General features: G+C 35.4%; 3 protein-coding genes across 4 annotated transcripts; all 3 read right to left on the bottom strand.

The window, feature by feature from the left end:
* On the bottom strand, positions 4,778–5,725 carry LOC105160064 (cysteine-rich repeat secretory protein 38). The gene has a single exon (XM_011077328.1). It carries the CDS (start codon positions 5,723–5,725, stop codon positions 4,778–4,780), a length of 948 nt encoding a protein of 315 aa, XP_011075630.1.
* LOC105159958 (cullin-3A) lies at positions 6,421–10,508 on the bottom strand. Of its 2 annotated transcripts, XM_011077191.2 has the most exons (3): positions 9,937–10,508; positions 6,646–8,701; positions 6,421–6,566 (listed from the first exon to the last, which is right to left on the bottom strand). In XM_011077191.2, exons 1-2 carry the CDS (start codon positions 10,098–10,100, stop codon positions 6,661–6,663), a joined length of 2,205 nt encoding a protein of 734 aa, XP_011075493.1. In that variant the 5' UTR covers positions 10,101–10,508; the 3' UTR covers positions 6,421–6,566; positions 6,646–6,660. The 2 variants fall into 2 exon arrangements, with proteins under 2 accessions (XP_011075493.1, XP_020549169.1); XM_020693510.1 differs by having other exon boundaries at positions 6,444–8,701.
* LOC105159957 (cullin-3A-like) lies at positions 10,705–14,901 on the bottom strand. The gene is made up of 2 exons (XM_011077190.2): positions 14,459–14,901; positions 10,705–12,852 (listed from the first exon to the last, which is right to left on the bottom strand). Exons 1-2 carry the CDS (start codon positions 14,620–14,622, stop codon positions 10,812–10,814), a joined length of 2,205 nt encoding a protein of 734 aa, XP_011075492.1. The 5' UTR covers positions 14,623–14,901; the 3' UTR covers positions 10,705–10,811.

Raw genomic sequence — 16,151 nt, 5'->3', positions numbered from 1 at the left:
CAAGTGCTTTTTTCTTTGCTCTATATGCTTGGTTTCTTGATACATGACACCTAAATTCTTTAATTACATTCTTTCTAAACCCCTTCACATTTCTTTTAGGATCTGTTCTAAAAGCATCTTCATATTTGGTTAACAACCATTTGCTATTCACATTCTTCGCATTAAATGATCTAGCATATTTATGTGTTGGGTTATACTGTCTGATTTGGAATGTACTCTCTTCCCCAAATTTAAGGACATGCATTCTCCATTGACATCTATCCCCTAGACACTGAACATAAACTCTTCTTTTATCATTCTTGAATATTTTTAAACTCCTCTTTATACACACAATATGATTGTGGATTGCCTCTCTCAGTTCTGTTTTATTACTAAATATCATCCCAATTTCAAAGTGAGGATCATATTTGTTTCCAGAATTGAAAACATGATGAGGTTCTTTTTTCTCCTCATCAGAACCAGTAACAGAGTCAAAATCATCTCCACTTGAGCATACATCATCACCTGATGTTGTATCCTCTTTGTTAGATGATTTAACCTCCTCTTGACCACTTTCCTCATCCCCACAACCATCTGAAACATTGCCCTCCTCATCATACTCAGAGTCCTCTAAACTATCACTCTCATCATCCCCTTCCTCTTCACTTACCCCAATCTCATCATCATCACCTGCCCCATTACCCTCCGCCTCATTATCATCTGCATACATATCCACTGGTCTGCAAACCTCATCCCATTCTACTTCATTCAATTCAGAATCATTCCCATCATCCACTACTACCCCCCTTCCTTTTTGGATATTTGTTTGCATCTGGGGTTCAACATTAGGGTTTGAGGAACCAAGCTGACTATTTAGGGTTTCTACGCATTCCAGATACAACGTAAAAATTCTGTTTTGGGGACTGTATGCTTCAATAAATTTGACATCTCAGTTTGATACTTGAGTTGTGTAAATTTGTTCAAATATAGTCTATAAAATTGTTTAGGCCCCATGTAACCCAACTTCTCACCAAGTTTGTTCAAGTACTCCACAGTAACATTAAATACATCCACAAAGTCAAACTTACTTTTAATCCCACCCACATATTCAAGTTTAGGGCTACGAATAATTGAACCCCCATTATACATAATAATAGTGATAAAGGGTTCATTTCCCTGAAAAATATAAAAAAAAAATAAAAATAAAAGAGCATGCATCAAAAAAAGGGACCACAATAATTTATCCTCAGAAACCGAAAACAATAACATCGGGGAACCAAAAATATGTCTCAAAAACAACACACACAACAACATATAGACAAAAGCAAACCCATTTATCCTCAGAAATTGAAAATAATAACATCGGGGGACCACAAATATGTCTAAAACACAACATACTCAACAACATATAGACAAAAACAAACCTATTTTGTTTTTAAAAACAACAGTACAAACAACTGCAAGTTGAGAAAAAACAAACCCAAGCTGGAAATTCGTTGAAATCGTAAAACAGTTTGCAAGTTTACTAACCGTATTTCTCATACTTAGGGTCTGGAAAATTGACGAGCACTTGGTGCCTCAAGCTCATCTTCCTTCCGCCACTCATTGCTCCAAAAATTGTGATGATTTGTTTCGTGGATTTGGGGAAAAGGGATTTGGGGGATTAGGGATTTAGGGATTTTGTTTTGTGGATTTGGGGAAAAGGGGGAGAATATTTTTCTTTTTTCGTCTGAAATGACTTACCAGTTGACCAACCTGCTACTTACCAGTTGACCAACCTGCTACTTACCAGCTGACTAAGTCACGTGCCGTTTCCATCAGTTTTTAACGGAGCAAGACTAAAGGTGTTTGAAAAATAGGAGTTTGGGACTAAAGGTGTTGAACACGTAAAGCGTGGACCAAAAGTGAGAAAGGCCCTATCTAATGGGGCCAAAAGTGATATTTTGCCTAATTTCAATTATTAATTAGTTATATATAATGGATCATTATAATTAACGTATACTAATTGTTGATTAGTTAATTTATAATAAAAACTTATGGTGTGAATTGAATTTTGGAGAGTTGTATATAATTACACTTCCCTCCCTGAAATTTGGTATAATTACACCTAGTCCCCATGTAATTTGAAAAATTACATCTATCATCCATTGAGATTTGCTCCCATCTAACAATAAGTTCCTTCATTGGTCAAATTCACTGAACTTGCCGATATTATATTAAAAAAAAAACATGAATGGAAATTGATATTTATCTCGATTGACTTAATACTGGCTTATTGCAGGTCAAACAATTATTTTTCAACTAAACTACTCCTATAACTGTGAATATATATATTATCACATTCATTAATGCGTGAAGATGTATGAGTGTTATATGGTCATGAAAAGATTTGTCTGACCTGCAATAAATCAGTAATAAGTCAATCGGGAGGTAAATATGATTTTTTTTTAATTTTTTGTTAATATCAGCAAAACTGGTGAATTGGCTAATGGAAGAACTTATTTGTTAGATAGAAGCAAATATTAGAAGTGTTAGATGTAATTTTTCAAATCATACAAAATTTATATGTAATTATACCAAATATTAAGATAGAAAAGTGTAATTATACTTTAATTATATGATAAATAAATTTTATACATATAAATGATCGTAGAATTGAGCTGCTCGACCCACATTGAGTTTGAGAGTTTTTTATTTTGTTTTTGTTATGTGTGTCGTGAAATGAAAAAGAAAAAACATATCGTACATGTGTATTTTTTTTATTGGATAATATAATATTGAGTTTGGCTTCATGGATTTGAAATCCATACATAGTGGATTCGGAACTCAATTATTTTTTAATATTTTTCTATAATTTTCAAGTGTATATGTTTTATTTAAGGTTCTCTTATATAATGTATACAAATTAAGGCTTTTATAATTAGAATAACGATATGAAATAGTTTTATATATTCAATGTTTGTATAAAAAAAATAAATTGAAAGTTTTAATATTTTAAAATTTAATAAATAATATTTTATATGGGAAATTGTCCTAGTATTATCTCTAATAAGTATACAGTTCAATTGTTATCACTATAATTATGTCGTCACTAAGCTGTTATATAAATACGTTACTAATTATTTAAAGTGAGTACTTTATATATATATATTAAAATTATTGCAATTTGATATTTCATCATTAATATTAAATTTCATCGTAACATGACTCAAGTCGCATGTTGGAGAAACTCTTGACGGGTCGATCTCAAATTTTGATATGTCAACCTAAACCCGACTCATTGTCATTAACAATATTCCGGGTCCAAAAATAAAAATATAAAACATGTTTATATTTTCAAAATCCAAATTATATATGGGGCTGATTTAAATTTAATCAGCTGGACCCACTTTCCACTCCAGATTAAATTAATTAATTCTAACAAATTCAAATTAATTAGGTTGATGAATTCATGCAAAATGTTAATTTTTTTTGCCCCAAAAGATAATAACTGCACGCACAATCTTTGTATGGTCATGAAAATTAATTAGGTAGGGGACCAAAGGGCCTAGTTTTAAATTAGGTCCCGGGACATGACTTTTATAGACAATCACTACCATCAAAATCTACACATTAATCACTGTCCATGAGTACTAGGTTCGAAATTTATATCCAAATTAGATTTGTCTGTACTGAATCGATAATATATAGGGATAGTTATATTTTTTTGTCTTGAGGTCTGGTGTAATTATATGTAAATTTTATGTGATTTGAAAATTACATCTAGTACTCATGAGGTTTGCTTCCGTCCAACAAATAGGTCATTCCGTTAGTCAAAATTCACTAAATTTGTTGCTATTAACAAAAAAATTAGAATGAAAATTGATATTTACGTTAGATTCACTTATTACTGATTTATTGCATGACAAATAATTTTTTATAACTAAATTACATTTATAATGGTGAAAATACACCTCATCACATGTATTAACGTGTAAAGATATATAGTAATTTGGCCAGAAAAATATTTATTTGACCTATAATGAATTAATAATAAATTAATCGAGAACAAATATAGATTTTTATCCTTTTTTTTTGTTAATATCATTAAAATCGATTAATTTTAACTAATGGAAGGTCTTATTTGTTAGACAAAAGCAAATTTCAGGGGACTAGATATAATTTTTCAAACTATAAGGAGTTTACGTGTAATTACACCAAACCTCAAGGGAGAAAATTGTAATTATCCCTAATATATGTGATAAGTATGTAATTAACCTTTTTCCTATACTAATTAAAGGAGTGTTTGCCATAAGTTTTACTTTTGTGATGGAAAAAAATTGTAAAGAAAGTCGTAAATTAAGTAGTACTAAATGTTAAAAGTGAAAAAAATTCAGGTTGCAATATTTGAAAAAATAACTTAAAATATTTACAATTTATTTAAAATTATAGGAAATTTGATAAGAAGTTGCTTATGTATTTTTAACCTTTTTTTTTTTTTTTTAATTAAAACCACCTAGAGGTGGGGGAACTTTTCGGAGTCCCCAGTCCTTCTATATTAAAATTCACAAAATACTTACAGCGGGGAGAGCTACCTCCCTAGAATTTCTAGCAAAGCCATAAACAAAGAGTACTACTCCCTTAAATGTATTTTTAACTTAAATCAATTTAATGTAAGTAATTTCAAAGCAAAATTCGTAAAACAATAACACTATTATATTCAATAATAAGCTGATAAACGCTTAAAATAAACTTTTGCAAGTCCTGATAATCTCTTCAATCACTAGTTTCATATGGTATTTCATCAAAATGTGCAGAACTAAGCTAATGTTCCCACTTTAGCTATGTTCACAACTGTTCTTCTGAGTAAGAAAGCCAACAATACAAACACTAGAAAACAAGCAACTCCACCACCCAAATATCCTATCACCAACCCTCTTTTGATCCCACCATTTTCACCTTCCCAAACAGTAAAATTACCACCTCCTGCAGCAGCAGAATGAATCCCTTCATAGTAAAACTCATTGCTGTCAAAATGAACAAGGCACGGCCCGTAAACCGCAGTGCCTCCGTTTTTACCACCGCAGTAAAACTGAAGCTTCTCAGTGGCTTTTCGTACGCAAAAATCGCATTCTTGGGGTGAAAGTGACCTCACGCATTCCACAATCCCGTAGATTCTGCTGTCGCTATGGTTAATGTTATCGTACACGATCTCCCCCTGTGAAAATCCATGATGAGTAGCAAGATCAACGTCGGCTCTTAGCTTGAGAAGCAGGGCTTCGAGAGCTGGCGCGGACCTGGCCGGGTCTTGATTCTTGGTCCTGTTCGAGCAAGAATGGTTGGAGACATCCATGTGCGCGTCATGATCGTGATCATGAGAAGAATTCATGATCATCATGGAGATTTGAACGTAACAGCCGTCGTACCAAACTGAAACTGCATTGGAGTTTGGACAGAGGTTTAGGATTGTGTTCCGGGCTGCGCTTGCACAGAGGGTGCAGGCTTTGGGGCGGAGCCCTGGCCGGCATTGCATGAGGCCCGAATACCATTCTTGTCGGAAAGTAGTGTTGAAGGTTGTGAAGCGGGAGTTGAGTGCAACCGAGGTGAGGTTATCAAGAAGGGTTTTGATGGGATTAATGCTGTGATGATGATGAGTAGAAGGAGACGGGGTGCAGCCGAGAGAGAGAAGAGGAGGGATAAGGGTGGAATTTGTAATTGATGAAAATGTGGAGATGATGAAGAGGAATGAAGAGAGTCGAAAATTCATTCTCAAAATCTTTAAATTTTTCAATTTTAGGTGCAGTGTGTATGATTTTTATACCATCGAATTGGAGAATGCGCCTGTCACAGAAAATCACATAAGTCGTGTCTGAAATGATCTTTTCTATTTATGTCGCATTATTCATTGCTACAACAACCAACTGCAGAAAAGTTAACTACATTCAATAAATGAATAATATGAGAAAAAAAAAAAAAGAAATTGTTATGGGATTTGCATGTCTTGAATGTAGAATGGGGTAGAAGATTATCTCTTGGCAAAATTTGTGTGCTTTAGAAAAAAAATAAATTTTTTAAGGAGGTTTCTAACTTTCAACTGCTTCCCTACTGGTTCATACAAATTTGATTTTTTTATTATAAATTTTATTTTATTATAATATACACACTTAAAATAAAGTGTATATGTATAACTTATATTTTGTTGAACATTAGTGTATGAGTTATAATAATTTATTCACTCTGTTTAATAGGATTGGGAATTGTTCCCAGGAGTCAAACACAGAAATTTGGCAGTAGTTGTTCTGCAGATTGGAATTTTGGAATTTTTTGAATTTGTCAGGCCAGAAAGAAGCATCAGAGACAGTCAGATGAGATCACGAGCCCTTCATAATTCTTTAGAATCTTTTCTAATCTATTTTGCTTTTTTTACTCTGATTTTTGCTTTTTTCTATTAAGGAATGCAAATTGAATTGAAAAACAAAAATAGGGATCAGTGGAAATTTAATGATACATACCAAATTTAAGAAATGTGTTCTCTTCTTGTGTCTTTATCTAATTTAAACCAATACTGAGAAAAAAATAGATGAAAGTTCAGCCAGCACAAATATATCCTGCAGAAATAAAGATGTGTTTGATGACGGTCAATCAGTTACAATTCCACAGCAAAAGCTAAACAGAGAAACAAGTTACCTGATACATAATTCTTCAGGCAAGATATCGGTATAATCGTCTATCCGAATCATCCCTTTCCAAGAAATCTCGTTCAATAAGGGACTCTATTCGCTTCTTAATCTCCCCGGGGTTCGCCAGAAACCGAGATTGCAATTGCTTTGTGACCTCGGCAATGATGTTGTTGTGATCCAATACCCTCCGGGATTTCATAATCCTGACTATGGCAGCCTCTATCTGGGGCTTTCTGTCCTCCTCCACCCTCTGTCTCGTCTCTTGCTTTTCCGGCTCGGTTTCCTTTTGTGCAACCACAGTTCCTATTTTCACCTTCCTAAGTTTGCTGGTAAATTTGTCGTTAACAGAAAATGCATCATCCTCCCCTATATCCTTACTCATTGGCTCTTTCTGGAGCACATTTTTCCCTTTTACACATGCTAAAGACTGCAGACAACGTTTTAAATCAGACGAGGGAATCTCAGTGGCCTGCTCAATCTCCCTATAATTAAGAGAATCAGTATCGTTGAACAGCATTAGGACGCACATCTGATAAGTCGAAACATTTAACTCATACTTCTGACCATTCGCAAAGGTTGCTCTCAGATCAGCTGTTCCCATATTAGTCTGCCAGGATAATCTCCTACCAGTATGGGTACCAAGGTAATATGATCGAAACTTCTCACAAAGAGCTGACAGTTCAGCTGGCAAGTTGCAAGTGATGCTAGATTGAGTTGGCCAAGATCCAGTAGTCAAAACCTGGACCACTAACGTAGGTCCATTTCCCAATTCAGCAGCATGGGCTGCATAAAACCCTTGCATAGTGTCCTGAGAGGTCTTCATGTCTGTAAACATGCCTTCTAACTTTGAAGTAAATTGATACCCACATTCGGTCTTCAGTTTGATTATCAGACTCCTCTCAGCATCATCAGATACCGTTTTTCCTGATAACAGTCGCTTTGCCAAATGCTGTTTGTAGTATTTCTCAAAAACATCTTTCTCCTGGAGGTAACGGAATAACATCATCACTTTATCAAGAATAATCTCAATGTCTTCTTCTTTTTCTCCCTTCAGTCCTTTGCGGAGTTTATCATCCACAAATAATGATATATACTCTGGAGAACGAGGATTCAAATTGATAAAATATTCAAAAGAAGCATTCAAGGCATTTTGGAAGGTCTTATCATTGCTGAATGCCAAGCTTATGATCCTATCATACTTATCCCTTTTATCAAGGAGCGTGTCGACAAACTCCACCGGGTTCTTTGATTTCTCAGGATCAGTAACGAGTTGTTTGCCAGTATCTCTGATATGAGATGTCATTACGTCCCTGATTGTAGAAAGACCATCAGCTACCCGGCGAAATAAGTTATAAATCCTTCCCAAGTCTTCAAATTTATCATCAAGAAGCATCTTTACCAATCCTGAATTTTCCATGTGAACTAGTCTAGGCATGTGGTTGGCTATCATCTCTTTCTCTACGACATTGGTTATCTTCACTTCAGTCTTTGCGTCCAAGTAGTGCGACACCCTCTCTATTTCTTCATTTAGACGCCTTTCAGCTTTCTTCAGATAGTCCCCACAATCACTGCACTCAATAAATTCCAGAGATTCTGCTCTATAGAACTCAGCTGAAACTTCAAGAAATGGTTTCTCAAAATCCTCTTGGTAGACTGAAGGCCCCAAATCCATTAGCATTTTGATTATGTTTCTCATCAGCCCCCTGTTGATAACCTCACCAGTTCGTTCCCTAAGTATCAAATCAAGAAGTGTATTCAGAAGCCGTGGCTGGATTTTACTAGAGTGAATCACATAGTCCCTCCACAGATTTAGCCCAAGCTCATGCACAGCGGTTTTGTGAGTGCTTGGGATGAAAGTTCTGTCCATGTACATTAGTATGTCACGGATCATCTGCAGTGCTTTAGTATGATCATTCCATTTCATATTAAGCTCCTCCAGGAATGAAGCACCATGGGCAGCCTCTATAGATTTGGACATTGTGTGCAGATGGAATGTCATTGTCGAGACAAGTCCTGAATATAGTTTCTCTCCAAATTTATGTAATACCATATTGTAAGCATTTCTGGATGCATAGAAAATACACCCAAATTAGAGGACAAATCCTTTATGGCACAAATGTCCGTTATAGGAATATCCAGATTGGTTTATACTTCATCATTTCTATTTTGCAGCAAATAACATTTTATAAGATCGATCAACAGATAAAACCACATAATCAGCCAACTTTTGAGCAAGGAATAGTAAAATTCTGATTGAAAATCATAATCGAAAATAATAAACATGTCTCCACATAATCTACACACGAGAGGCATATAGTATAACAACTGTGAGCCAAAAATCATGATTGAACACTGAAGCTGAAGACGCATGAGAATCTTTACTAATTCAGAGTTGCAGCACTTATTTTACAGGTATTCTTTTTCCCTTCTCTTTCACCTTTCCCCCTCCTGTCGATCTATCACTTCATTTTCTGGAAAGAAAACAACACCATAAAAAGCACACAACATGACAAAATTCCCCCACCATAGTTCCAAGTCATTTAAGTCCTAGACCTGATCCACTGGAGGCAGCCATGTCAGAATAATCATCTTTTCAAATTCCAAAATTGGATAAAGATGCGTGCAAAAGAACAATAAAGAATCCCACATATGATGTGAATGAACTCTGAGAAATGACTTATAAAATCTATTTTTGCTACAGAAACTACAGATAACTTGCAATATATCCTCATTGGTAGGCATACTACCATTAGTTACTGTGTAAGTGCAGGAGCATAGGAGACTTTAAACGCATTATCCACGACAAACTATTTAAAGTAGAAGACACTATATATATCTCTCGAGACATGTTAATGTGCACTTCAATAAACAGTATCTACCAATAAAAGGAAAAAGAAATTCCACTAATTAGATAAAGACATCTTCATCGGTAATGCAAAAGGCAAAAAATAAATAAATCAATTGCATCAAGCATACATCTTCTGTTTCATATTACCACAATTTCAATGAACAAATAAGTCACTCAAACCAAATAAATAAACATTAAATAACAAGAAATAATAGTAGTAGATAAAGTCAATTCTGCTACAACAGAAAAGCAAACAAATCCAGTTGCAAGAAATCAATGATTAGCATTTGCTGCAACGAAAAGATTAAAAGAAAATCCCGCAGCAGTAAACCAGTCCATAAGTCTCATTCAAGCAAATAAGCTGACAAGAATGCTAATATCACAAACAAACAAGGAAAAATCAGAAAGAATGCGATTTTTTTCTCTGAAGAAATAGAAATGGCCAAAAACCTGTATAATTCTTCAAAGCTCAGCCCACTAGCATTGTGGTTATAAATCTCGTGAATTGCATGCTCCAAAATCCTCCAAGTCTTGTCTGCATACTTGGGATCCACCACCACTTTATGCTTAAACGCTTCAATCTGAAAATTCCTCTTTTTCGGCCCGCTACTCATTTCTAACAACAAAAATCAAATGAAACACGGAAAATCGATTCCCAGACCCCGAATCGATTAAATTACTCTACGGACATAAAAAAGAAAACACTGAAAACTGCGGTTTTGGGCGTTTATGGATTCATCATTTCCAAAAGAATCCAGGTTTCAGGGCTTGCAACGGCAGGAAGAATACAGAGAAGATTGTGTTGTAGGTTATACTAATTCACCATAATAGGATTTCGATTGCGAGAACAGAAGTACAGTAATCTGATGCAAGTTTGCAGAGGGGTTTTGCCGTTCTGAATGATGGTTTTCTGATGATTTTGTGTCATTCAACCAAAAAGGGAAATTTGGATGGTTTTCTTATGCGGTGAGTTTGGGGTGGGATGGGAGGGAATGATTTGTTAAGAAGAGGGAAATGACTGAACAATTTTGTAGCATGGAAAATAGTGGAAAATTATTTATATATTTTTTTTCTTTTTATAATATTACTATTATTTTTCACTATAAAATGGTAAGACCTGGTATCCATTTTCTGTAGATTATATTATAAATTCATATTACATCTTCTTAGGATCATTTAACATATACACGTCACGTCGTATTACATCCGGAGGAGCGATGATAGTTCAATGAAAATCAAATTTATGTTGCAGACATGAAAATGCGGACAATGGTCAATCAATTACACTTCCATGGGAAAAACGGGTAAACTCGAATGGGAATTTTTCAGGCAAGATATCGGTATAATCTTCTATCTACATTGTCCCTCTCCAAGAAATCTCTCTCGATAAGGGACTCTATACGCTTCTTAATTTCGCCAGGGTTAGCAAGGAACCGCGATTGCAATTGTTTTGTCACCTCGGAAATGATATTGTTGTGATCCAATACCCTCCGGGATTTCATGATTCTGACTATTGCAGCCTCAATCTGGGGCTTTCTGTCCTCCTCCACCCTCTGTCTCGTTTCTTGCTTTTCCGGCTCAGTTTCCTTTTGTGCAACCACAGTTCCTATTTTCACCTTGCGAAGTTTGCTGGTAAACTTGTCGTTAACAGAGAATGCATCGTCCTCTCCAATATCCTTGCTCATGGGTTCTTTATGGAGCACATTTTTCCCTTTTACACAAGCTAAGGACTGCAGACACCGTTTCAGATCAGAAGAGGGGATACAAGTGGCCTGCTCAATCTCCCTATAACTAAGACAATCAGTGTTGTTGAACAGCACTAGGACACACATCTGATAAGTTGAAACATTCAGCTCGTACTTCTGGCCATTCCCAAAGGTTGCTCTCAGATCAGCTGTTCCCATGTTTGTTTGCCAGGATAATCTCCTACCTGTATGTGTCCCAAGGTAATATGATCTGAACTTCTCACATAGAAATGAAATTTCGCCCGGCAGGTTGCAAGTATTGCTGGATTGAGTAGGCCAAGATCCAGTAGTTAAAACTTGGACTACTAACGTAGGGCCATTTCCCAATTCAGAACCAAGGGCTGAATAGAACCCTTGCATCGTGTCCTGAGAGGTCTTCATGTCTGTAAACATGCCTTCCAATTTCGAAGTAAACTGATACCCACACTCAGTGTTCAGTTTAACAATCAGACTTCTCTCAGCATCATCAGATACCGTTTTTCCTGACAAGAGTCGCTTTGCCAAATGTTGTTTGTAGTATTTCTCAAAAACATCTTTCTCCTGGAGGTAACGGAACAACATCATCACCTTGTCAAGAATAATCTCAATCTCCTCTTCTTTCACTCCCTTCAGTCCTTTCCGCAGCTTATCATCCACAAACAATGATATGTACTCTGGAGAACGAGGATTCAAATTGATAAAATATTCGAAAGAAGAATTCAAGGCATTCTGGAAGGTCTTGTCATTGCTGAATGCCAAACTTATTATCTTATCATATTTATCCCTTTTCTCAAGGAGAGTTTCAACAAACTCCACTGGATTCTTTGATTTCTCAGGATCAGTAACAAGCTGTTTGCCTGTATCTCTGATGTGAGATGTCATCACATCTCTAATTGTAGACAGACCATCTGGGACCCGGCGGAATAAGTTGTACATCCTTGCCAAGTCTTCAGACTTATCATCAACAAGCATCTTTACCAATCCTGAATTCTCCATGTGAACTAGTCTCATCATGTGGTTGGCTATCATCTCTTTCTCTACGACATTGGTTATCTTTGCTTCAGTCTTTGCGTCCAAGTAGTGCGACACCCTCTCAATTTCTTCATTTAGACGCCTTTCAGCTTTCTTCAGGTAATCCGCACAATCACTGCACTCAATAAATTCCTGAGATTCTGCTCTGTAAAAATCAGCGGAAACTTCAAGAAATGGTTTCTCAAAATCTTCTTGGTACACTGAAGGTCCCAAATCCGTCAGCATTTTGATTATGTTTCTCATCAGCCCTCTGTTGATAACCTCACCAGTGCGTTCCTTATGTATCAGCTCAAGAAGTGCATTCAGAAAACGTTGCTGGATTTTACTCGAGCGAATCACGTAGTCCCTCCAAAGGTTTAGCCCAAGTTCATGAACAGTGGTTTTGTGGGTGCTGGGGATGAAAGTTCTGTCCATGTACATTAGTATGTCACGGATCATCTGAAGTGCTTTATTATGATCATTCCAATTTGTATTAAGCTCATCCAGGAAAGAAGCACCTTGGACCGCCTCTATACGTTTGGACATGGTCTGGAGATGGAATATCATTGTCGACACAAGTCCTGAATAAAGCTTCTCCCCAAATTTATGTAATACCATATTGTAAGCATTTCTGGATGCATAAAAGAATCCAAATCAGATACCAAATCTTTTACAGATGCACTTTTGCTTTTGGAAAGACAGAAAGATTCATAGTTTCATATATCTATTCCTACTGCCTGACTTATACAAAACATAGTAGACAGTCTATACCCATTCAAAAAAAATGCTCTGTTTTAGAAGAAAAGATGTATGCAAATGACAAAACAAGAAATAAGCATAAAATTGATTCTTTTTCTGTAGAAACGTTTACTAAAACCTAAATGTATCATTGATTCCTTTTTATCCACCCCCTTTACATTCCCTCATATCACATTGCCCTGAGTCTTCAAGGGAAGTGTCTTGCCTAGAGCTGAAACATAAACCAAGCATGATCTGAGTAAAATTCATTACAAACTCAGTCTCTTCTCCACTAAATTCTAATATGCACAATCTTGACGTAAATCAATATGTTGCAATTCATAAATACCCTCAAACAAGCTCATTTTATTTGGTGTGTATCAATCTTAGAAACAGAGAGGTTACAACTTGAACATGCTCATCCTATAATCAGGAGACATTTTTCTTACACGGCAGATAACAAAAAGCTGCCATGACACAAGCAGACAAGTGGCATTCACTAGTGTCCTTGGGAAAAACTATTTCACTACAGGACCCAATCCATCCTAGCTAGTGCAACAATTTGAATGAAGAATGCTGAACGTGATGTTTGAGTAGGGGAATACCACTCTAATAAGAGTATAAGACAACAACCAGAAAACTAGTGGCACTAATACAGCATGAATCCAGTTGTCCAATTTCAATAAACTCATGCCATGGGAAGGTGAAAAAGCTGTTATCATTGCTCCCAAGAATTTTATGTATCAAGTTCAAGCTAGCTTGCTAACAAAATTCGGGGGAAGTAAATCCACATGGAAATTTCTCCAAAGTCATCAGGCACCTCCGTGCTTTCCATTTTTCTTAGCCATTTCCACTTTATGTTCTCTCTGTTCCTTTTCTTTCTTATTTGAACCACACTATACATCATGCATAGCCACACAAAGAAACAACATAAAAACACATAACAGGACATGATCCTGCATCCTTGTCCCAAACTCATCTAAGTTATGAACCTAATCCATAATAGGCAACCAACAAATCTTTCAAATTCAGAAATTGGTGTCAAAGACAAGCTAAAAAGCAACAGAAGAATTGGATTTGATTACATACAATTCAAACTCCCGAACAAAATAGTACTAAACTTTGGCCTCAAAATAGTACTAAATAAAAAAGATCAACAGAATTACCCAAGAACTCCAACTAAAAAACATTATGTACCAAGAAAAGAGAAATTATCTCTTCAAGAAACTATTAATTAGTGAATAATTCTTAATGCCCACAAATGATAATAAATGTCAGAAAATGAATTACCCATCAAAATCAGATATACACACAATGCAAGCACGCAAATTCAAGTCTGCTACAAACAGCGAACGAGCAGTTCATATTTCAAGACCAAATAATGAGCATCTGCCGGGACAAAAAGTTAAAAACACCAAAATAATATCACAAACAGTAGTAGTAAACTAAACCAAGAATGAAACCCAAAACCATTTGTGAAAAATTAGCAAAAAAGAAACCTATATAATTCTTCGAAGCTGAGTCCGCTGGCATTATGATTATAAATCTCATGAATTGCATGCTCTAAAATCTTCCAAGTTTTATCAGCATACTTGGGATCCACCACCACTTTATGTCTAAAAGCTTCAATCTGAAAATTCCTTTTCTTCTGCCCGCCGCTCATCCTCGCAAAAAAAAAGAAAACAAAAATCGAAAAAAACTGCAAACTTAAATCTCCAAATCCGAATAAATAGAGGAATCTAGAGCGCGAGGTTTTAGGGGGGAAAATCGATACTATATTTGGGCGTTATCAATTGATTGAGAAAGAGAACGTCCAGGTTTAGGGCTTGAAATGGGAGGTAGAAACCGTAACTCTGTAGATGAAAATTGGGTTGTAGGTCAGCTAATCCCCCATACCAGGATTTTGGTTTTGAGTATACAAATTGAGATTGACTCACACAAGATAGGTATAAATTTGGTTCATTTTTCTACCCCTTTTTTAAAGGAAAAAAAAAAGCAAAACTTTTAAAAGGTGAATAAGATTTTACATTCTATTTGAATTATTATGGAATTTAAAAAACTATATTTGAAAATGATTTAATTGCACTTATACAAGTTTTAATTAAATTAAATATGTGTTCAATTTGAATAATTTTATATTTTAAAATATATTTTATTATTTTTACACCACAGTTTATGGAACAAATCAATTTTGTTCAAATTTAATTTGTTAAAGTTAATAAATTGAATTCGAACGAGTTTTTATTAATTGATTTAAATTAAAAAGTTTGGTTTATTTTAGACTTAAGTTAAAGGTGGTTTTTTTTCTTTCTTTTTCTTTAACAAAACCAAGCTGAAATTTATATAATAAACCAAACAGTCTCGTTTCAAGAGGAGTTAATCAGTCTGATAGAAGAACAAATCATATTGATGCAGGTCGCTAATGATGGGTCGGATCGTGAACTGGGGTAATCTTTAGGTCGGGTCGCAACTCTTCTTAACTCCTTGTTAGTGGATTCTGAGAACAGAAAATATGTTAGGCTTGCTAGAATGCCCCCAACTAAGGCCCTCCGATACTTAAGTTAGAAAATGGAGTTGAATTCGATCAAGAGGGTTTTAAAAGGGTCGAATATAGCATTAATTGCACGTACCATAAATGTTTATGATTGGTAATATTTATAGTTCTCAATACTGTATGAAATAACTCCACGTAGCAGTATCTGGAAGCATAATTGTCAAGTGATCCAACGGTCCATAAGCCAGGCCTCTTCTAGGGTTGGATCGGGTTGGTCAGGTCTGTAGCACCCCCTACTCGCTACATCTAATCATTTCTATTTCATCCTTTCTTTAATCAAAATTCATTCTATAAGTAATTCCATTTCAATCAGTAAAATAAATTCTAATTTATCAATATAATATTATATGTCACAAAAGATAATATATACCACCAAAATTAATATTTACCCTCACTACACGTTCTCGTGTACATAACCTCAAGAAAAATCATACCACAACTTTTAAACACAAATTCCGACAAAAGACCAGAATATTTACAACCCAATAATCAAAAACTTTGGCTTCAGAAGTCACGGCTGACCCACCTAATAAAGACGACGGCACCGCTCAAAGTCAATGTGGCTAGTCAGTGTGACCTATCTCCTGAAAAGTACGTGGCAAGGAATGAGTTGCCTACTCAATAAGTATAGCTGATCA

The sequence above is a fragment of the Sesamum indicum genome, linkage group LG4 (genome assembly GCF_000512975.1).
Source record: "Sesamum indicum cultivar Zhongzhi No. 13 linkage group LG4, S_indicum_v1.0, whole genome shotgun sequence".
In the NCBI taxonomy this organism is placed as follows: Eukaryota; Viridiplantae; Streptophyta; class Magnoliopsida; order Lamiales; family Pedaliaceae; genus Sesamum; species Sesamum indicum.
The sequence above is the reverse complement of the archived record's forward strand: the minus strand, read 5'-3'. Positions and strand labels throughout refer to the sequence as shown.